The sequence below is a fragment of the Anguilla anguilla genome, chromosome 1 (assembly GCF_013347855.1).
Source record: "Anguilla anguilla isolate fAngAng1 chromosome 1, fAngAng1.pri, whole genome shotgun sequence".
Classification (NCBI taxonomy): domain Eukaryota; kingdom Metazoa; phylum Chordata; class Actinopteri; order Anguilliformes; family Anguillidae; genus Anguilla; species Anguilla anguilla.
Genome location: NC_049201.1, coordinates 19,106,850 through 19,130,527, shown reverse-complemented (window position 1 = coordinate 19,130,527; position 23,678 = coordinate 19,106,850). Strand labels below are relative to the sequence as shown.

General features: G+C 47.9%; 1 protein-coding gene across 2 annotated transcripts in view; it reads left to right on the top strand.

Moving 5' to 3' along the window:
• Positions 1-22,209, top strand: part of LOC118231929 (G patch domain-containing protein 2-like) — a 30,746-nt gene extending 8,537 nt beyond the window's left edge. Inside the window, exons 3-10 of one of the 2 annotated variants that reach the window (XM_035426320.1) lie at positions 1,621-1,682; positions 3,727-3,903; positions 4,413-4,492; positions 5,335-5,402; positions 5,648-5,687; positions 6,251-6,336; positions 14,028-14,113; positions 21,592-22,209. In XM_035426320.1, the coding sequence (XP_035282211.1) occupies positions 1,621-1,682; positions 3,727-3,903; positions 4,413-4,492; positions 5,335-5,402; positions 5,648-5,687; positions 6,251-6,336; positions 14,028-14,113; positions 21,592-21,764 (772 nt within the window). In that variant the 3' untranslated portion in view covers positions 21,765-22,209. The remainder of the gene's footprint in view (positions 1-1,620; positions 1,683-3,726; positions 3,904-4,412; positions 4,493-5,334; positions 5,403-5,647; positions 5,688-6,250; positions 6,337-14,027; positions 14,114-21,591) is intronic. The other variant, XM_035426310.1, reaches the window with a different exon arrangement.
• The last annotated feature ends 1,469 nt before the right edge of the window (positions 22,210-23,678 follow it).

Below are 23,678 nucleotides of genomic sequence, written 5' to 3'. Positions count from 1 at the left end.
TACAAACTGGGCGTGCATAAAAAATGCTGCTGGAATCAAATCTGTGCATTAACAACATAAAAATATTACAAATATTAACTGAATAATTTCATAAAGTAGGGATCGCTTGTGAAAGACCTATAAACTCCCTTTTGAAATAAAGTTTTACAGAGGAAGTGAGGATAACAGACCTCCCTCAGATTCTTGCAAGCTCTGGCATGAAAATAAGTTTTCTAATACCCATCTCTCCTGGTGTAGAGAAGTCATCCTCTCTGCTTCTCTACTTGTGAGTGAAGTTGACTTTTTTGAAAAGTCCTCCTGGAGCAGATACACTTCAGTTTGTTTTGTCCCAGAAGCCCCCTTTTTTCTCCCTCTGTGTGTGGGGGGGGGGGGGGAACACACTTTTCTCTTTTGCCAGTATGGCTGGTGTGCGCTCTGGTAACTGTTAACTTGCAGTTTGTCGCGGCTTCTCAATACCGTCCTAAACTACCTCAGTACTATAGAGGAAGCACCCAGGGGAAAGTCACTCTCTCTTATTCTCATTCACCCAGCAGGCAGGGGATCCTCAAACGTCTCCGCTCCGCCAAGCGGTGTGTCCATCAAAAGCGCGCGCGACGTCAGCCGTCGATCGCCTCAGAACGCGATCCGCGTGCGCCAGGGACAAAAACCCTGATGCAAGAATGTCGGGGGAGGAAGCTTATTTGCCTTATTTTTAAAAGTCTCGCTGTGTGTTAGGTAGATGGTTCCCCCTCCCCAACCTCAGTTGTGGGGTAGTATTTGCCATTGAGCGAGTGTAAGCAGGGAGCCTGGTGTCACTGTGAGCCCCCCCCCCCCCCCCCACAGGCAGAGAGAGGGTGGAGGATGGGGGATGGGGGACAGGGGATGGGGGGATGGGGGTGGTGGGGTTGCCAGCTTGAAACATCCTCTGGAACAGATGCTGTCCAGTTGTCGTGTGGTGGGGACCGGGGCGGGGGGCACGTCCGCGGGCCCCCGCTCAGCGGCCGGCTCGCATCAGCATAAGGAGGGACGGCGAAGGAAATCTGTCTCGCCCCTGACGTCTGCCGAAACAGGACGTGGATTAGATTGGACCTGACAGCAGCGGAGATTCAATTAGGCCTGGGAACGTCGCTCGGAAGCTTCGATCCCAGCTCCATTCATGCTCCTGTGTTTGTGTCTCAGACCTGCGTGCTGCGGCCCGTGCCTAGTCCGTTATCTGTGCTTGAGTCTGCTGAACACGTCCTTCGGCAGAAAGACGTCTGGCCAAGAAGCACAAATGTCTGTTTTTTTCCCCCGCAGTAGAGCGGTTTTTATGGAGTGAAAAGATGGGCGTTTTATTGAGTTATTTCTTACCCATATTCCCACAAATTATCCACTCTGCCTCCTTTGTAGATCACGGTACCAGAAATTGCTCTCTAACCTTTATTTTTTGCATGCTTTTGAAAAGGTCACAGCCATGAAACTGTAATTTTGTGTCATGTGAAGGTGTAAATCATTTGACCGATAATTGACGGGGCTGAAATGCATTTCAAAATACTTTTTTTTCTTTTTTGCTTTGAGAGAAAGACTTGTGGTTTAAATTCTGGAGGATCCAGCTTTACTAACCAAAAATGAAAAGACTCATTTTGTTTTTTCTTATTTTAGTGAAACCAGCAGTGTATGTAGCAGTGATCCTGGGCTTTTCACAAACGACGAGGGGAGGCAAGGTAACTATGACTGAATAGTTTCGTACAAGAAATCATAGTCCCATCTCATACTGTATGATAATAAGTAATTTTAGGGTACTAAATGAGTGTAGACTTTAGTTCATTTTTCATTCAAATGTAATTATTTCTGCTGAGCATTACATTGTGCTACACTTACATTACATGCAATCTACAGAACATGATGTATCAGTGAACATAAATGCAAAAATATATCACTGGAATTTTCTACATGTTTGTTTTTGATTTCATTGATATGTTTTTTTTTTTAGATTTTAAGTATACCATACACAGATGTTAAAATAAAGCATGGGCAACAGAAAATAAGACATTGCGTGGCTTTTGTGAGAAAGAAAAAACAGATAATGGATAACATGTAATATGCTCCCTAATTTGAAAACAGAATTCAATTAGCTGATCCGTGAAACCATTTTAAATGCAAAAAATGCAAATGAACACAATTCAATTATAGTGTTAAACAGTCTGATCCCTGTGTTTTTTTCCTAATGTGTTCTCAATGAAGACTGCTAACGAGCTAACACTTTGTAAATAATAAGCCACTACACCAGTCATCACAGTTGAGAATGACAGTTATTGGGGGGTGGGGGGTCGGAGGGGGGGGCGGGGGGGGGGGGCGTGCATGTGCAGGGCGCTCTGTGTTCTCGGGATAGAGGGCCGGTGGGCGCCGCTCTCTGAAAGGGGCAAGGCACGGAGGGTTTTTTGGTACAATGGGAGGGTGTAAGCGGGATCCAGACGGCCCTAATGAGGGGTTGTCAGGTTGTGTTAATGAGCGCTGAAGGCTCGGCTAATCTCATTAGCCGTAGCGGCGCCAGGCAAGCTCTGATTTAACAGTTGTCACTACACCTTGACTGTGAGAGGCATGGCCTGCCTGCCCGGGTGACTGACAGGTCTGCGGAGAGGACGTCTTCGGGGAACGGGGGGCGTGCGGTGGCGAAGCGGGGGGTGGGGTAGGGGTGTGGCGGGACAGAGGAGGCTTTTCGTTGGGTCTGGGTAACGCCGCAGAGCCAGATATAGTTACGAGCCCCCGTTTCAGAACTGGGGAGATTGAATGTACCTTTTTGGTCCATGCTGGTCCGTGCTGGTACAGCACAGGAAATTCAGCCTTGTTTTGACAGGTTGCTGTATGGCTGGAGCTGCCTTCCCTTCGGTGTGGAAGGCCTCCGAACGCAACCCCGCTGGCATCTAGGAGCCTTCCGCGTGACCTCGGAGGTGCTCTGCGTCTCCGAGCTGGCAGCTGCGCATGTAAATAGAGCTTACTTTTTAAAAATCGCTGGCTTTTTACGACCTGGGTAGTGGCGCGTTAAACGATGCATCACGAATAACAGATGGCTTCGCCGAGGAGCTGAGAAATGTGCGCGCTTACCGGCCTCCGATGGCGCTCCTTTGTGTGGATGAAGCGCTCTTAGCGGTAGCAGCGCGGAGATACTCCGCTTGTCCACAGGCATCGTTTAAAAGCGCACGCTGCAAGCCCATTGGTCTAAATAATACACAATCTTATCGTAGGTGTCTACTATCGGCCTGCTCAGATTATATATAAAAATTAGTGTGTCTGTCTGTGTCCAGGCCGATTACGCGGACTCTCTGGACACAATAAAAGAATCGAGATTTGAATGCGCAGATTTACACGGCAGTGAGTAAAACCAGGTTTGGGGTCAGCGGGGTCCCAGAATGTTTGGTGTTATTTGAGGTCCGTCACCTTCGTGTGGCCTTTGTGTTGTACAAAGTAGCTCAGACAGAAACTGAAGGAGACGCAATTGAATGGCTTTTTCAGTTACTGCCGTTGGAAGCCGGTCCCATTTGGAGCTGTAAATCTTAACGGTCGGCGGAGGTCTTGTAACTTGCTGGCTCTTTTGGGGAAGCGTTAATTCACAGGGCCCCCGCTCCTGCGTTCATAAACGCTCTGTCCTCTGTGGGAGGCCTGTGGTCTGCTGGGACTGAGGGAGGTTGGGTGGGTTTTGGGGGATGGGGGGGGGGTGGGGATGGGGGGGAAGTGTCTCGCTCACGTTTGGGCTGTGTCTGGTCGCAGGCGACGACGAGCAGAGCGACTGGTTCTTCGAGGGGGAGTGCGGCCCGGGCATGGGGGTCCCCGGCCTGCTCTCGGGCTGGGACGCGGACGCTCAGCCCGAGCTGGAGGTGCTGGAGTCGGGCCTGGACAAGCTCTCCTCCCCCACCTTCCTGCAGCCGGCCCGGCCCTCCCAGAGAGGTGAGCTCTCCCCCACCGAGAAAAAACCCAGACTCCATACTCGCCACTTCAACTCATGTCCGCGGCAGTTTTGTGATTAACAATCAGCATACTGAAGCCCTCCCACACAAAAGGTTATGATTCCAGCGACGGCAAACTTCCAGTCTCACTGACTGCCTGATTGGTGGTAATTTTGAAGTTGTCTGTAATGTAGGCAACCAAATATAGCATTAATCAGCATCTGGAGACCTGGCCCCTAAATGTTTGCAATCAAAACCCTCACCTCGGCGCGTTTCGCAGAGAACATTTCACTTGCTTGCGAAAGCCAAAACTGAAAGCATTGTTGCCCGATTGGTCAATGTAAGGTAACTGGTCAAAGTATATCATAAGTACAGTAAATCCAGTGCAAAATAGAAGCTAGTCATATTAAATTGTGGTGGCTATTGGTGTAATTTGCGTGGGAAGCCTTCCTTTGGCCTCCGCATGCATTGTCTCTGTTACGGTAACTGAGCGTTGTCTCCCCTTCGCAGGGTACCACGCCCGTCTGAACCGCCTGCCCGGAGTGGCTGCCCGCTGCATCAGGAAGGGCAGGAGGAGGCTACCTGGCAAGGTGAGGGGGCACAGCGGGTACTCGCCAGCCTTCACCCACCTCAGACCCCAGTGACTGTGCCAGTCAAACCAAATCTGAACCTGTGCCCTGGGTTTCCCTTTCGTATTAGACAGTACATCTGTCTGATCCACCCACCATGTGCTGACCTGACTATGTCCTGTACAAACTAAGTGACCAAAGACATCTGTGACAAAACCTGCCTTATAGCTTCATATTGAACATAGCACAAATTAAAAGTTTCTATTTAATTTGAATTTATTTGAATTAATTTTTATTCAAAAGTTAACTTTTTGCTAGTTCTGTTCAAAGTTCCTGAACAGTATTGCTGCATTTTTTCCATTTAGAGTGCATTGGAACAGAACTCTAAAATGTTTGCTGCGTTCACTGGTGTACTTGCTGTACAGTTAACATTCAGCTGCTGCCTAAACCCATTGCAGCCTGTCAGGTGGGTGTGTGTATGCAGTCCATAGGGCGAGACTCAAACCTTGCGCAAATCCCCCATCGCTTTGGTTTAATTCCACACCACAGCCCTTTAAGCGCTATGATCCTTTCTCTGTCTGTCGCCCTCTGATTTCCCCCATCTGAATAAAGCAAAGAATACAAAAAGGGGATCGTCCGCTCTTCTGTAAAATATAGAATTCAAGAGTGAATCGTTATTGATATGAATTCGGTGCGGCCTTTCTCAAGGGAAACCGGTCAGCTGTAAATGAAAATGAACTTTACAGATTTCCGACTGCTTTCACAGACCTGTGAAGCAGGCCTGTGTCTTTCTGACGTCCTGTGATAGTCTCTGAAACCTGTTCCGCTATATCGATCGTCCATTGAAGCGCATTGTTTTTCAGGACAGTAGCATGGCGTCCATGTCTGTGGAGAGGATGAAGCATTTCTCCCAGGACCCCTACCAGAAAGAGTAAGAGCTCCTGTCCCTCTCTTACTGTGCTGCATCAGTTTTAACTATGTGGGACCACGTTACCTTATGTTGTCCTGAAAATGCTTTTTCAAAATATCACTCCTGTTTAGTTTAATTTTGAGCTGAATGTGTCTTGTGTACGGTGCACGGCATTCAGATGTCAATAGAGGAATGAGTTCAAATGGGCCTCGGCCCGGATTCAGGTTTTGGGGCTGATGGGGAAAAACTTTTATTGATTTTCTCAGTTTTTGGCTGCCGTCAATCGGGAAACGAGACTGGCATCAGGTAAGATATCTATCGGTCGACCACTGACACCACATTACTGACAAAATTAGCCCAGATATCAGTTTGGGTTTTGAGTACTATCTGTGGGGGGATACATTTGTTTCTACACAAAGCAATATCTATCAAACCGTATTTAGCGTTTGCAATTGTTAACTAGCTTTCTGAATCACAACTTGCATTTTTGACTGATCAAGTTTAGTTTTACCAGAGCTTCTTGGTCAGTGTGAAATCAAGCCCGTTTTGACTTGACCCTTTCTGGGTTTCTTGAACCCACGGAATATGTGCAAATCTGGATCAGATTTGCACACAAAAAAGAAAAATATATATATATTTTATTTAGATTTTATGTATGGAATTAGGTGCCTCTTGCCATTTAGATCTGTCCCAGCTTCCTTTAAAGTCTGCATCAGTGAACTTAATTTAAGGTATAAAGTAAAACCGTGACTTGCAGGTAGCCTCAAAGAGCTAGAATGTACGATGCAGAAAATCTTTGGGTCAGGTCACAAGGGGTCAGATCTTACAAATGGCGCGGCTTTCCTTTGACCTCTGTGTGTGTCTTCCAGTTCAACCCCCTGTCTCCTCTCTACCCGATGGACATGGTGTGCGACAGCTCCCATCGAAGGTGCTCCTCCTCCATCTGCAAAAACAGGTACATGTGTGGTGCTGTCGTACTTTGGATAGAAGCACAGACACACACACACACGCACACACACACACAGACTCACGCACACACACCTGCGGTGCCCTCCGCCATTTCGTATGGAGCGCGCTAGGCTCCCCTGTGTCACCGATTCAATTGCCTGCGTCACGTGACTCCTCCAGAACATCATGCATGGCGAAGGACGTTTGAAATTGTTTATATGGGGAGCCGTCCTTCAGGAGGAGTCGAGGTCACGCGTCTGGCCACCGGCGTCGTCAGTTTCCCTCCGAAAAAAGGGAGCTCAACATTTCCTTTGTTGATATTCCGCGGAACTCCTTGCGTCTGTCGCCACTTACTCCAGTCCTCTTTTCGCCTGTCTTCTGACCTGGCCGGCCGGCTGTCCTTAGGGTTCGGGTTAGGTTGCTAGGGAACCTAGCTTGTAATCAGAACGTTACAGAATACCATCGTAGGTTGGGTTTCTGCTGGTGTTCACTTGAGCTGGGTATATCCCCTGAAATCTGTTGAGTAAATAATCTACTGTATAAATTTTATGTTAAATGTGCTTGCCTAATATTATCTATTCATAATTAATGTGGCTAATGTCAGATTTTTTTGTCCCTGAATTAGAGCGATATGTAACAAAATATATTTTGTTAGAACATCAGTGATCCTTATGTATTTTATACAATTTAATCTTTAAAATGGAAAAGATGCTTGCTTCCAAACTTTAGTCTCCAACTTTAGAGTAAATTCTTATAAATGCCACATAAACTGTTTTTGTCTATTATTATGTTCTTTCTTTCCAGTTTAAATATATTTTAGTAACTACATACTGGATCATTGTTGGCTAGAGTGTGCATCAGATATAATTTTTAGGTTTCCAAAAAAAATTTTTGCTACCATTTTCCTGTGTTAAAAAGCCAAGTATCTGGCTAAGTTTTTTTTAAGCTGGTGCATTTCTTTGTGCCCTTTTCACTTATAAGACGTCACTCACAGTATACAGAAGCATACAGTTTGGCGCTGACTGAGCTAATCAAAGCTGGTCTCAGCTTCATTTGTCTTGCTATTGAAGCTCAATATATTGACGCAAGACCTCATTGTAAAACCTACTCATCGGACCGCTCGTGGTGCTTTGAGTTCCTGTCCTCCAAGCGACGTGTCACTCAAAAAGGTTTTCACCAGCAGGCCGAACGATTCAGGGCGAGAAAGGTGCCTTGTTCCTTCAGGAGGCGGGGATTCAAAAACGTCTCCCCGTTGTTCTGCATAGCATGTACCCGTGACAGATGTGACCTAGCCCCATGGGTACTCGGGTACTGTGGAGCTAGACTGGACCATCTACATCGGCTCCATCTTGGGACTGGTCTTTGATTCCAAGAGAGAGATGATGTCACAGAAGGTTCCAATAAGGAGGTGGGCACAGGGCTGTTGCCGGGATACCTGCTTAGTCTCCATCGCTGCCCTCTGAGCTCACGCACGCAGTAGCTCTTCCGCACCACGAGGAACCAACCTCGTATCAAACTGTCGGATGTCTGGACTCATTAAACCAAAATGATATCTTGTTTGAATCTTAGTTAATGAAAATAGAGTTGTTTGCTCCCACCTTCACTGTTACATGACTTTATGTGTTACAGTTTTCATTATAGTTTCTGCATTTAATCATTTTCTTTTTTTTTTTTTTTGAAAATGTTGAGCTCCCTTCCCGTTGAAAAGTTGGCAGTTGGCCAGCACCCATTTTTGTCAAAGGCATCCCTGTCAGCCACTGTGCAATCTGAATGGCACCTCCGCGCGTTCCAGCTTCATTACGCTGTGCCCACGGAACATATTTATGGTACATCCGTAATTTAATTTCAGGCTCTCTTGGGCTGTTTCCTCCTTTCCTCCTTTCCTTGATGAGGGGCAAAAAAAAAAAAAAACACAACAGAAACGAAAAGACCAAACTTCTTAGAGCCATCTTTTTTAAACGGCCCTTTCTTCTCCACCTGAAAGGTTCCTTCAGATTTAAATTTGAAGCATTGTGAATGCTAATTTATATCTATTAACAGGGTCTCATATCCTTGCCATGGTCTCATTTAAATGCAGGGCTCAGGGGAACCCTCTTAATTCCTTTATAGAGGAATTCAAGACCCTTTACATCAAAAAGTATAAATCATACTCCCAAATGAAGGGAGGGTGGGGGCGGTGGAGGAAGGGGGGGTTGGGGGGGGATTGACGACCGGTGCTTCTGATGTGTCCCATTGGAAGCGCGAGCTGAATTTATCTCCCAGAGCTGCACAAATCCATACTCCATCGCACCGGCCTATTCCTCCTGCCCCAGGCCTCTAACTGCCACTAATGCTCCCGCTGCACACGCGTGCACACACCAACACACACGCACACACACACACACACACACACACACACACACACATAATGCATGACAGTGACATGCACATACAGGCACACACACGCACACACACACACACACAATGCATGACAGTGACATGCACATACACGCACACACACACACACATAATGCATGACAGTGACATGCACATACAGGCACACGCACAAACACACGCACACACACACACACACAAAATGCATGGCAGTGACATGCACATACACACACAAACACACACAATGCATGACAGTGACATACACATACACGCACAGGCACGCGCACACGCACACACACACTCATAATGCATGACAGTGACATACACACACACACACACGCACACACACAAACAATGCATGACAGTGACATGCAGATACACGCATAGTGTGTCTGTGTGTGTGGGGGGGGTATGGGTGACAGTGTCACGCACAAACGCACATAAATATACCAAGTGTGTGACAGTGACACATGAATACAGGCAGTGACTCACACGGAGTGCGTGTGGGACTGAGGTGTGCGTGCACACGGATTGTACATTTTAGTGACATGTACACTTACACGTGTACACAGACTGTGCATGACAATGACATGTGCACGTGCATTTACAAATGTTCAGGCATCTGAAATACAAACAAACACAGTTTCAAGGACAGTGGCACTTACTCACAGACATAAACACAGTGTTTGCACACATACATTCACACACACACACACACACACACACACACACACACACACACAGACGAGAGTCAAGAGGATTGTTATTCACATGTTCCCAGCAATCAGTTTAGGACCCTGATTCTCATTTGGACTTGTTGACAGGGCATAGCAATTTTGAATCTAAAAAGATAAAAGTCGCCATCATAAGAGATCAAATTAGCAGCAATCATTGTACAAAACAAATTAATTCGGTGCGTTTGCCTCTTTTTTTTTTTTTTTGGTGAGTTTTGACATTTTGATGCGTTTAAAAATCAAATTACCCTTCAAAACTCTGCTCTCCTCAAAAGGAAAACAAAACAAATAGTCGTTCTCCCGGCCTGTGGAGGTTGAGCGTAAATAAATAAAAAGTGCCAGGGGCTGTTTTGTGGAAGGTGATGGAAACAATCAAAGCTTTTGGTGTTAAGTGGTGAAGGCGGCGTGGGGGTTACATGCCATTTATCTGCGTGACGCCATGTGAATAAGGAGAATGTTCTCCGGGCTTTGAGTCTAATGCTCGGGGATAGTTGAGATGTTAAAATGCGTGACTGGCTCCCTTCTGAGCCTGCCACGCTCAAGTTTTTCTATTGACTTATTTATTTCTAAATGACATTTGTGCCGGCGAGATAAATCATAGTCTTACGCCACTCCTCTCCCAGTTTTCATTTTAATTGTGAGATCTGGGTGTCAGCAGTTAGTATATTGGTGTGAGTGGCCTATTGATTATTGATTTGCCGCCATTGATTGAGCTCCCCGCGGGCCCTAATCCTTTCTGATTCATTTGAATACCTCTATTCATCTTGGGATCCCGCTCGTGGGGCGAGGCGCCCTGTACCCTAATGAAAATAGATGGCCGCTTGGTAACGGGCGCGTTTCTCTCTCTTTTTGATTTATTATTTTTAATTGATATATCTGCTTTCGGGCGCGGGCGCCAGGATTACACGCGACCCCGTGTCAGCGCCGTTTCTCTCGGCACCTGGGGGACTTTTGCGGCGGTGCGCTTTTTTGCGGTGCCTTGCGAACGGTGCCCGTTGCGCTGTATGGTGTGTCGCTTTAATGAAGCGACGGTCTTGTCTGGGACAGTCGTCCGCATTTATCTTGGTTACTTTGTCAGATTCCGCGTAAGGGCTCTGTTGTGAAGGAATAGGTGGCGAAAGCACGGTAGTGAGAGTGATGTCGCCTCTCGGGCCTTTTTAGCCAGGCTTCTTTTTTCAGCCATCGGTTGAAGTTTCGGTAAAAGGCAGTTTAAAGGTCACACTTGTTGCAGGTGCATAAACGGAAATAATTACCAGTACTTTAGTTAAGTTTGGTGAAGTCTGCCACCACTGCAGTAACAGAAACAGCTAGATACATACCGTAGCTCTAAAGGTAATCTAAAGGTGTGCATTTCCTTTTGCTTGGAGAGATTCCATGTTAATTATACCCTCTGCAAAAAGCTAAAGATTAGACCGTGTCCTTGACGAAAATTAGGGTAAAAGTAGAATTACAACTCCAATTTGACTTATCAGCACCTTGGTAATGATTCCAAATTTATCAAAGTAGTCAGACTATTTTGTCTGACTCGTATTTTATACTGATTGTCATCAGTAATCAAACAAATGAATGTGACTCCTGTTATGAATAAATTGTCAATCCGGCATATCTTTATTCATTTTCGGCAGAAACGCAACTGCGTATAATATGATGGTACTTTGAATGTTACACATTAATAAACAAAATCATTGTTGTGTCAGAGGATGGTATTGGATAATTCCATTTTTGAACAAAACTGTTTCAATATCTGGTGTATTCTCAATGTTACACAAGTCATAAGCAAAGTTCTTCATGTCCGAGAAATTAATCGTCAAGAAATTACGCCTATGATTCTCTATTTCTGTATATTTTCTATATATTATATTTGACACATACATTTGTATGGGGAAATATGGTAGCCACATTAGTTAATTAATTTTGCATAATTAATGCGTCTTAGTAGATGGGTGATTGCAGAGCGGGTTAGACCAGAATGCCCCCTCGATTGCCCTCCCCCCCATCCCCCCATCCCCCCATCACACCAGGCTGGCTGCTGTGTCTGCCTGCCTGTCTCTCCTCCCCTGGCCGTCCCCATGCAGGGCTGGCCCTTCCTGGCTGTGGGATGTGCAGCGTATACCCTATGGACAGCCAGGAGTATATTGCAGGTTACTGAGTTGGGGGCCGGTTTGGATCCCGGCCAGGGAAGGCACCACTGTCCTTGATCATTTCCCGTCAGGTGTACCCCAGCCTTATCGTCTGCGGCCGACTCTGCGGGGGGCGCCGTCGAACTCGGGGGGAGGGAATTTACCGAAATGGAATCGTGGAAAAAAACAACGGCGACAGTCGCTACCGATCGCGAGCTCCGGACCTGACGTAGTCAGGGAGAGGGGGCGCTGTTTCGCACCCCTAGACCTAGCCTGGTGCTACCGGGTCTCTGTAGGCAAATGGGTCAAAGCCTGATCTGGGTCCCGTCTAAATTATAAAACATTTGACGGCTACCCGGGGGTCCGGGCGCCGCCCCGAACGGAGCGGGCGTCCGCGGGGATCCTCCGCCGGGGCCACGCCGGGGGGGGGGGGGGGCCCGCGGGCGTCGGCCGTCTTAATGAGGGAGGAAGCGGGGAGGGATGGAACCCCGCGCATTAAGAGCGGGCGCATCAGGGTATTGCTTTTAATCCTGCCGCCGCGCCTCGTGAAATAATGTGCTGTTTAAACGCCCATCGATTTTGGAATTAAAAAGTTAGTTTGTGAAGATTTACTGTGGGGAGTTCAATGTCTGAGCTCTTTATCAGCCGCGCAAATGGCTGGTTATGTGCTGTCCGACAGAGGTACGATTGAGGGATCGATAGGCGCGTGATTTACTAACTGGAGTACAGGTAATCAATAAGTATAAAAGTAAATGAAATATGCATTACTGGGATTTTATTAGAGAGGGGTAGCAGGGAGAGAATAACGGTCAAGCCATTTATTTTTATACCTATTGATTATACAACATAGAGACTTCACTCACAGCCCTCCCCTCCCCCGCTCGACTACATCCTCCCCAACGTTGTCTGATTTACGGGTTTTGAGGTCACGGAAAACGCAGCCTGTTAAGAGACATCGGGCCCTATCTCTGCACGCGTGCGGCGTGAGGTTTATATCTCAGCCTAAGATGACCCGCGTGGAAGCGCACGTCTGAAATTTTCAAGCGTTTGGTTTTTTGTTTTTTTTTGGATATTAATTTTGAAGGCCCGGAACTTCTTTATTTTGTGCTTGTCAATAACACGAAATGTAGTTTATGTTTGAAAAAAAAAATACTGGCTAACTTGATTTAATTCTTCATTTCATACCAGTGGAAAATTTATTGTTCACTTTATATAGTCCGAATTGATGAAGCCCATTACCTAGAAGTGAGCATGTATACATAAACATGCACACACACACACACACACACACACACACACACAGCACCGTAAACCCATCTGGCGAGCTGCCTACTCTTGCCACTGCCGGTCCCTCCCCCAGCTACGTAGAGAACCTTGACCTTAACTTTACATCGCAGCAATCAAGGCTGTGCCGGGGCCCCTCCCTCAATCTGGGCTCCTGACACGCGACCCCGGGGGTCAGCGGCAAAGGTAATTTGTACATCTGCGCCCAGCAGCGACAGAGATGCACGATCCCCCCCCGCACCTCCCGTTCACCCCTCCTGATATTTCTGTTAAACGTGAGGAAAAAACTCCATCAGCACCACCCGGCCGGTCCTCGCCATTAAACAGCAGGAGATTTCTCCGAGCGCTCCCGGTGTCAGCGCTGGGATATTGCCGCCCGGCTCCCTCGAGGGTTTCCCCCGTCGCGACGCCTGGAGTCCGCCGGCCTCTTCACGGTGGCGAGTACGTCCGGCTTTTCTCTTCCGTTGTCCTTCTTCAATGGGACGGGGGACACAAAGACGCCACGGGCGCTTTTGAAGGTCGCGCGTTGTGATCTTTGAATTCTGTGCGGTTTTTTTTTCCGTTTGAGAGACGTCTCCATGCCAGGGCTCCCCTCTCTCTCTCGCTCGCTCGCTCTCTGATGCGGAGTGGCTGACTCATGCGTTTATGACTGCCCGATTAGGCTATTCTGGTGGCCTCCTTTATGTTCACAAGCTCCAAGTACACTTCAAATGGTTCAGAACTTGTAGCCTGAACCCTTATCCGTTCACAATCCGTGCAACATGCAGTGTCACGCCTAATAGAACTCCGTTGGTTATCTGTGATGGACTACAAAGTGCCGTGTCTCGCCTACAAACCCCATCTGACCTACCGCATCCGCATGTACCCTCACGGCAGTCAGGGCTGTTAAGCTCTTCTGATGCTGGCCAGTTAAATTAAAGGAAAAGCAAAACTATTGGGTACGGTCCTTTCTCCAGTGGTCTCTGGAAGGCCTGCTCTAAACTGGTTTGAGTCATTGGTATGATTTTTGTATGTTTTCCTTGTATTTTATATCAAGTGCACTGTATAATAATAACAATAATAGTAGTAATAATAATATAACAACAACAATTGTAATAATATAATAATAATAATAACAGCACTAGATATTATTTAGTATAATTCTTTATTAATACTTGTGTCTGTGGCTTTCTCTCCCACCCACGCAGACAGACGAGCGTTCATCTGGGATTGCTGTGCACAGGCGACATTAAGAGGAGGAGGAAGACCACGGCTGTTCCCAGCACAGCAGGAGGTACTGTTCTCATGCGCTCTGTCCCTGTTGGTGAGGTGTACGAGGCGCGTGACTGCCCGATACAACATGGACATTTGATTAGGTAAAGCTTCCCCACCCCAGTGCTGGGTGTAGGAGACTGCTGGCTCTGTCCCTCTAGAGGGGCCATTGAATGAAATGTTAAAGTACGAAATAAAATCAAACATTACGCATGAAAAAGAATCAAAATCTTCTCTATTCGCTTTTGTCATTAAAAAAAAAGAAAATGTCATCAGTCGTACAGTTTCCCAAGTATCTTCCGCGGCTAAATCAGTCGAGTGCTGTTGAGGCTTGCACAGCGTCTGTTGCGGACCCTCCATTTTAACAAGTGTTCAGGCACTCGTGCGAATGCGGCTTTCCAGCCTGTTTGTGTCCCGGAATGGGGGCTCTTGTGGAAAGAAACTCAGCCTCTATCCGCTCCTCATCTGCATATTTATGTAGCTCTCAGCGAGGCTGCGTTTCACCAGACACCCGGTCTCTTCAGGGCCAACACGTGCGCACCACTGTTCCAACAAAGTACCTCTGCTCATTTGAGGGAACCGTGATGTATTTAGATTCTCCGCAGTCAATCAGTCATCGCGAGCGCAACGACGGGTCAGTTCATTAAGCGGTTTGCGATCCATCACGCTCCTCAAGACTGATTTGCATACGTTTTGTGCATTTCTCACTTCTTAGAAAAAGTTTAAAGAGCCCTAGCCTGCTCTAAGCCACTAACCCTAGCCCGGTGTTAAGTGCTAACCCTAGCCCGCTCTTAGCCGCTAACCCTAGCCCGCTCTTAGCCACTAACCCTAGCTCGCTCTTAGCCGCTAACCCTAGCCCGCTTTTAGCCGCTAACCCTAGCCCGCTCTTAGCCGATAACCCTAGCCCGCTCTTAGCCGCTAACCCTAGCCCGCTCTTAGCCGATAACCCTAGCCCGCTTTTAGCCGCTAACCCTAGCCCGCTCTTAGCCGCTAGCCGCTCAAACGCGACCCGCCGCTAACCGAGCCCGTCCTGAAGGTTCGCTAGTTTTTGGCTCTCGAGCTCTGTCACGTCACGACCGGCGCTCAGGAAGTCGGGTGCGAGACGAGCGTCCGGGATGCGGTTGGGGAGGGGGGGCGGGGCGTGACGGGAAGGGGCCCGCGTCGGAGGTGGCACCGCCGGGCGAGCCACGCTCCCGTTTGGGCCGGCGTTTTTTCATTAGCCTGATGGCTCCTCTCGGCGCGTCTTTGCGGGATTGAAATCTGAATTGGTTTGTCCACCTCATTGCTAAAAGTCCCCTCTGCCTGCGCCGCGCGCCCGGCCGCTGCGTGTCATTTAAATAACAAATGCTGGTGGTTTCCTGATTTAGTGCGGGGCGCTGGCCTCTGATGTATATTAATATCGCCGTGCAGTGCACTGTACTGGGGTCCATCATTCATTTGGATAAAAGAGGTGGAATTTAAAAACAGCCTATGTTTTACTGGGATACAGATCGCATTCATTTATTGTACTGAGTGATGGAGCGGCCCGTAACTCCGTCCTTCACCTCTCTGCGCCATGCCGGTTCCCATAAAACTAAAAAAAGATCCACCCGTGGCCCCTCAACACCCCTCCCTCCACCACCATCCCCCCCCCCTCCCGTGCACACACTGTGGGGATGGGGGAACCGGGAACAGGGTGGCCCTTCCTACCACCTGCCCCCTTAAAACTATGGCGCCTCCGGGGATTCACAAGCGCAAATTTCAATTTTTCACTGTGATTTTTGTTAGTCTGAACCCCCCTTTCCCCTTCCCCCCCCCCCACGCCAATAACGCTACGCTTGGCCTATTTAACGTTAAATAGCATGTAATGAATCTGTAGTCTTGCATCACCCTCCTTTTCGAAAAAGAAAAATGCCCAAGTTTATTTTCACTCTGTTTTTCTCCCTCTGTCTGTGCCGGGGTGTGTTTTTTCTGCTTCGGGAGTCTGGAGTGATTTATCATGTAGAGGATGTCATCCAATGTCAGTTTCTGTGGCTGCAGGGGCGCTGTATAAATCTTGAGTTTGTTGCTACACCGTTCCCTGCCTTGTCTTGGCAATATTCAGAGAGCGAGGGGATGCACCATTTTCTTTTCTTTTTTTTAAGGTCTTACAATTTATTTGTACCAATGCGTATTTGTAGTAGGTTGTCTTGTTTTCTCTGAGTTCTTTATCTCTGGTAGTGGATATTTTGCTGCAATATATGTACTTATGCAAAGATCTTTATTTGAATGTGTTTGTTTTATTTGAATTAGAATTTGAATGATTGAGAGCTGGTTCTGAGCTTGTTAGTAAGAAATACTATTTTTGTTGGTACTCTGTGTGTGTGTGTGCTTGTCTATGGCCCAGTATATCTTAGTGCCTGTGAATATCTGTGCATGAGTCTGCGACTGAATATGTGCGTGTGTGCGTGTGTGTGTGTGTGTGTGTGTGTGTGTATCTGTGTGTGTCTGTGAGTCAGTGAATCAGTTAATACCTGCGTGTGTGTGTGTGTGTGTGTGTGAGTCAGGGACTCGGTTAATACCTGCATGTGTGTGTGTATGTGTGTGTGTGAGTCAGGGACTCGGTTAATACCTGCATGTGTGTCTCTGTGTGTGTGTGTGAGTCAGTGACTCGGGTAATACCCTCATGTGTCCGCGCGAGCCTTTGGAAGTGTGAAGCTATGCTTGCGTATGTGTGACTGGCTGAAGGGCCACTTTCAGCCCTGTGATGAGGAGTGAAGGTGGGTGGTAGCAGGTAGCATCCCCGAGGGCTCCTCAGGGCAGTGCTGGAATTGTACCCAGCTGCGGTGTAGCCTTCCAGCTGCACATCATTAGCACCTAGCAGCTGTGGTGTTGCAGTTGACTGTGAAGAACCCATCCACCCAGACGTCTGCTGTAATGGCAGCCCTCTCCCTTCTGCCGGGCTAAGCCTCCTGCACCGTTCATCACCGCTAGCATCTGTGTGACAGAAAACGCAAAGTTCTGCGTTCACGTTCAGCTATGATGAGCTTCACCATAAGTATACTGTACTAAATATTTATTGAGTAGTGGTTAGGGGACATGCTATTATATATTTGTTATTTTAACTTGGCAGGTGTTTCTGTTCAGGCAACAGATACTTTCAGGCATCTGTTCGGGTAAAAAGACCTATTGTTAACATTGTTATGAACATTGCTATGTTAAGCTAGAGATGACGGGTATCAGAGCTAATTAATGCTAATAATAATTTTTCACATTTCATTATTATTAAGTGTCAGAAAATGTATAACAAATCATTTACAATGATTATTATCATTTGCAAAAGCCAGTGCAATAAAACTGTGTCTAATTAGTTTTTTTTAAAATAATGTATTGTATGAAATTGGTTTGTTTTAGAGCCAGATTCTGTTTGGGGCCAGTTTACTCCATTTATAACAGATACATCAGATGTAAGTAGTAATTTAGTGACATCTAAAGGCCTTGCCTGATGCCATGTCTGAATTTTCCATGTCTGGGTGTCTGGGATATGGCTAGGCCTTCAGTCACACCCGACTCCAGCGTTAGATGTGCCTGGTGCGGAGTTTTAAATAGTTCAGTCCAGGTGAACTCTCGGCAGGATCCTTCAGAGAGGTAAAAGAACACCCAGCACCAGACCGCTGTTCTCCAGCAAGTTCGCTGTACCTGTTTTTATTTGGGGCATGAACGCTCCCATGGAGAAGCCCCGCCCTCCCGCGCAGGCCATCCTTTAGCCCCCCCATGCGAGCTCCTCTCCTTGCTGGAAGAGGGCTGGGTCGTTGACAGATCACCTGCGTCTGGGGCCCGAGCGTTCCTCCCCGGGCGGGCCGGCCCCCTCTCATTAATGCCCGCGCCAGAGCGAGGGCCACATGGCAGCACATGACGAATAACGCCACCACTCAGCCATCACTTCTGCTGACAGAATTGCAGCCCACCGCACTATTTCGCCCTCGCCCGTTTGCCTCCTGCGTCCTTCAGAGCCCACCTCCTCCTCCTCCACCACGCCACGCGCCGCTCCCCTCTCCTCTCCTCTCCCGCCGCCGCCGCCGCCACCGCCGCAACTCCTGCCGTGGAAAAAGAAGAAGAAGAAAAAAAAGAAAAGTTTCGCCCGTCGAACTCGGCCGAGGCCTCGGGGCGCGTTCCGCGCGAGTTCCACGCTTCGGCTACGTGACGCCGCTCTTCGGCCCTCCTTTGGCGCCGTCGGACCGTGCGAACGCGCCCCCCCTTCGCGCGCGATATTCCTGAACGCTTAGAACGCGCCCCTCCCCCCCCGCGCTGCGCCCCCCCCCCCCCGTCTTTTGAGGAGCGGGGACCCAGATGGGCGTTCATGCACACTCGGTTTTTATTTTTAGGTGGGGGGTGTGTTTCTTTGAGCGTTCGAGGTCGCGCCGAACGTGCGGTTCAGAAGCAGTAATAAATGTTCTTCCCTCGCGCCGTGAAGTAGAGGCTGGCGGCTGGTCAGCTCGCGCTGGCTAATTATTAAACGCTCCTTCAGTTGTGTTCATTTAACCGTTCGAATCAGCCGAGCCATTACTGGCAATGTATAATTAGCTGATTAAGAAACAGAGGGTGGGAGCTGCCAAAAGGAGCAGTGAAGTGATTGTTTTTTAGAGAGCTGGTGCAGTTAAGATGTTTTCATTTTCCAGTTCATTATTGCACAAAACAAACGCGAGAGCACATTAATTATAGTCCAGATATTGTCAAATCTGGTTGTATCTCTGAAAGTGTGTTGCATTGTTTGATCCTTTTTACGGTTCAGAAATAATACAGTTGTAACAATTATACTTGGCTTCAGTAATGTTTTTTTGTACTTTGTTTGGTAGTAGCCTTATGCCGGAGAAGTCCAGAATTTCTGTACTCACAAATTACAAGGGATAGGACTTCTGATAAGACAAAAACATGCTTAATTTTAAGACCTAAAGAATTTGCATCAGCATTTGTGTCCTATTTAACCCCTTTTGGGTACCCAAATGCTATAAATGGCCCCCTAATATTTCCAGTGCAAGGTGCTAATGTACTGTAACACATTAACATGCTTTATATTCTACTGAAGGTGCAAGTAGCACTGAATTAACCTACAAAGAGAAAATTCTGCAGACTAAAATGGCATAAAGACACATTCCCAACTGTTGCTTTTCCATTTGAATCTCATTTGAGTGAAAAGATTGAATCAGCACGCTTTGGCTTTGAGGTTAAGTTTATTTTTTTTATAATTTCACTGTACCGTACCGTGACACACAAAAAAAAAAAAGAATGAAAGGTTTTAATTTTAAGTCAATCTCGGCTGGAACATGCACACTTCTAACCCAGCTGACCTGGTCGATTTGAACGCTGGCCACGGTGATCATGTGCAGATTGGCTTGGTTTTCATAACTTTGACCGTGATTCACCCGAGGTAATTGAGTTTGGGTTTAACAGAAACCAAGGTTAACCATCATTCCCTCAAGAAATATTAATCAATTATTCTCCCTGCCGGATCAGCTCTGAAGGTAACTCATCTGGAAAGAGGCACGGGGAGATATAATGGGAAGTGGCAAAGGCGGTGGTGAGTGAGCGCTGTAATGCCTAATCCTTTGAGACAGCCGAGTGTGGCAGTGTCAGTTTTGGTCCTCCGCCCTGTGTTCTCGGGGCCCGGCGTTCACGCCGTCTGCGCAGGCTGCGCAGACGCTCGCGCAGCCTTGCCCGGGATTGTTTATTAAGAACTGACAGTTGGCGAAGCTCTCGCCTGAAGCTAATGGATGTTCCTGTTCGGGAATGAAGTGCCGTATTGGACAGAGTGGGCTGTGATTAAAATACTCACTTTGACTTTGTGACGTCTTGATAGAGTGGTAGCCGTTAAAAATAAATGATCTCGTCTCTTTTAATATATGCCCTCTTTGTTTCTCTTGGGTTAGCCGTTGAAATTCAGTTATAAGAGCTGTCTTGATGCTGCGTGTAAATTCACAAAGGTTTCGAACGACCCCGGCCATATTTTGGTTCTATAAATAGCGTATTTGAAATGGGGAAAAAAGCAGAAACTATTATATCCAGAGCTGCAGTGGAGTGGAACTTGGCTGGGGAGTGGTATGCTTCAATATGCTCCGAAATGCTATTTCAGTTCAGGTCTCACCAGGTATTGCATATTGTGTCAGTGCCACTTGTGAATTATGCCTCATACACATTATACATTAGACATCATACACATTATGTTTTACAAGCTCCTTTAATTAACCATGCCAGTTTGCAATGACTTTAGCCTGGTTTTTAATGAATTTTGAAGGCACTGAAACTGTACCTTGGCTCACCTTAGAATCATACACTGTGTCCAGGCCTATGAGCCAGGGTATTTACAGTGGCAAACACCTAACAGTTTCTGCAGTTGGACATTTCCCCCCAATTCGTGTTCATGTTTTTTCACCACCAGTGAGTGACTGTCAGCACCCAGTGAAAAATAGCCATTCAGTCACATAGTCAATGGTTTTCTGTGAGCTGGGGTGTTTTCTTAGTAGAACCGCTGGAAATAAAGCACTCATGGAAAGAAAGAGGGAAAAGAAAGAAGAAAGATACGATGCAAAATGAGTGAGGGGCAAGCTAAAAATAGTGTTCAGCAACAGAAGATGAGGAATTTATTGAGCAGTGGCTACAGTTTGAGGGCCTTTTTAATCTGTCCACAAACAGCTACCACTGCAAAAAAACCGAAGCACAATAAGTGGAAAGAAATCATGGGCAGGCTTGATACGTTCTGGTAACTGCTTTATAGCCTGATCCTGTTGCCTCTGTGACTAGTGTGTGGCACCAAATGTCTACAAATTTCTTCTAGAGTCCCGAGATGATGCCACTTGTGTGACGGTTTGATTTCAAAATGTGTGTGATAGGTCAACCCTGATTTTGTTGTTGTTGATTACTAATTTGTAATCTTCGAAAGACACTGTATTTGGTTAATTCATATAAGGCATGTAATTTACTGTAATTTAGGTACAAATATTGCTTTGTAATATTATTTTACACAACAGATCCAGTCTTTACCGAGATAGTGAGTTATATGCATTTCCTGTCAACAGCCAACAAGATACTGTGTATTTCTATACGTTTCCTGAATATGATATAAAAAATCTGTGATCTAAATTCTAATTATGAAATGGGAAATACCACCAATAGCACGAATATGGGGTCTTAGGTAATATCACTGAAAAGTATAATGGAATGTTTTAAAGCAGTGCATGGCAGCATGCAATGAACCTACAGCTGTCTTATTTGAAATTTCTCAGTTGGTCAAAGCATCTGAAAACAGAGCTGTCTGGACACAGAGCCATAGTGTGAAGTGAAAGGGAAGAAGAAGAGTGTGAGGCAGAGGTTGAATTGAGGCTTTTCCAGTGGGTAAGAGGGTATGGAAATAGGGATTGAGTCTGGAGTGCAAGCTGGGCGAGTCGTGGTGTTGTCTGCTGTAGAACGAGGGTGAAACTGGGCAGGTGAAACTGGGCAGGGGGAGTGACCAGGACTGACCTCGGTGTTTGTGCTCTCCTCCCTCAGCCTGCATCCCCTTCCAGGAGGACAGTCTGAGCGAGGCGGCGGAAGGTTCCAGAAACGAGAGCCGGCCCCTGGGCATGGAGTCCACCGGAGGAGGCCACATGGCTTCGGAGAAGCAGGACTTCATCAAACCCGGGACATTCTTCAGCATGCAGAGGGAGCAAGAGGAGGACTGAGGGGCCAGGGGGAGAGGCGGGCACTCCCCCATGGCTCCTTCCCTAAACTGGGGGTGGGGGGTGGGGGGTGGGGGGTGCTATGCTGGGTGTGTTCAGAGAGAGATCTAAATTACATCTGATAACGGCAAGTTGTTAAACTGATTTTAAGCGGGAGAAAAAAGAAGCGTTCGCAGGGACTCAGATTGCTGCTCCTCTGCCCCGTGCTGAAAGGAGCCCTTACGCGCGGCACTTAAAGGATGAAAAAAATGTTAATGCAATCAAGCCTGTTAATCACTTCTCTCTCAGTCATTTCCACGAGCGGCGAGGAGGTTTCAAGGGCCACTAACGAAGTAACCTCGACGTGGCCGCGCCACACGGGACCCGCGGGGGCCGCCGCGCCGCCCCGCCCCCCCGCCCGCCCAAACAATTATGCCCCGTTCGAGTTGTTATGCATTTGCCTGCAGGGACGCTAAAACGATGGAGGGGGGGGGGGGGGGGGGGGGGGGGGGGAGGGTGTTTTAAAGACCCCCGCGTCAAACCAACAGGTACCGCGGCGCGCTAACAGATAGATACGAGGGCATCAGAAAGCCGCGGTACCTCCTGCTGGTTGGGTTCAGAGACGCACCTTTCCGAAAGCCAGCCCCACAAAGAACAGGCCTCCTATTAGCATGGATTTGAAAATGTGCGCACACCACAAAGGCTCTCATTTGCACAACAGAGGGAGTCTGTGTTTCGGTCCCTGCGGGGGTAGTCCTTTTTCCTGTGCGCACCTTCTATATTCAAATTTCCCCCCACATTAAAGTTGGCGACAGCCAAGCCTCAAAAATGAATTTCCAACATTAAAGCGGTGAGTAATGTTTGTTGATGTGTGTGGGTTTGAGCCGAGGAACGCTTCTCCTCACCTCCCAGCCTCATTTGTACTTTGTTTTGGCGCATGTTACATAAATGACAAGAGAGCAGCTCAATTTAGCATGTAATGTCATTTCTCGTTGTCTGTGCCTATTCGAGGGAAAGCAAGTCCCTCTGTTTCAACATGGTAGCGTAAGTTACTTCTGTGCATTTGGAGTCATGTAGAAGCAACGAATAGTTCCGCAAAACTAAAACTCTTCAGTATTCGTGACAAATCTGTATTTTTTTTGACTAGTGAAGCCGGTGACTTATTATTTAAAAAAAAAAAAAAATGTGTTCTGGCCAAAAGTTCACTGACGGCCTTAAAATATGGAAATGTGGCCGTCGCGAGTATCTGAGCGCGGCAGACCCCGTCTGAGAGCGGACGGGGGGGCCCGGGAGAGGCGCGGAGCCGGGCCGACCGGCCGTCGGCGGGGCGATGAAAGGAGCGGTGATTAAGAAGGGATCCCCGGCCCCGTTTGATGTGGCGCGGGGAACAGCGGTTCCGGCTGTGAGGCCCGGCGCTGGAGAACACAGAGGGGCGAGCGCCCCCCCCCCCCGGTTAGGGGCCGGCGTGCTAACGCTCCCGCAGATGAAGGCCGAGGGTGACGCGCGCACGCGCCACGCGGGGAAGGATTAGAACCGCGGGACCTGACTGGCTGGCCCGGCTCGACCGCGGGGCGGTCGGCGAATGACGGCGTCCCCTCGAAACCCCCGCAGCGGTGGGCCTGTGATTGTGTGTGCGCCTGCTGGAGAAACCAGGTGTCTTCTGCACGTCTTCGTTTGGGGAAAAAGGCAGGTGTTAACAAAGAGAATGCGGTGCTGGGCTCATGCAGTGCTGGACTGCTGGTGGTCTCCAGTTTGTCTGGATGGGGTCTCTGATCCATTCTTAAGATGCCAAGAGACATGTCCGTGTCATATGTAGTAAACCGGGCTGGGGGGGGGGCCGTGCCTTTTGTCCCCCACACACTTGTAATTAGCAGTCACTATGTTGATGACCCCCTGGCTCCACCCTCCTCCCCCCCCCACCCCACCCTCTGAATATTG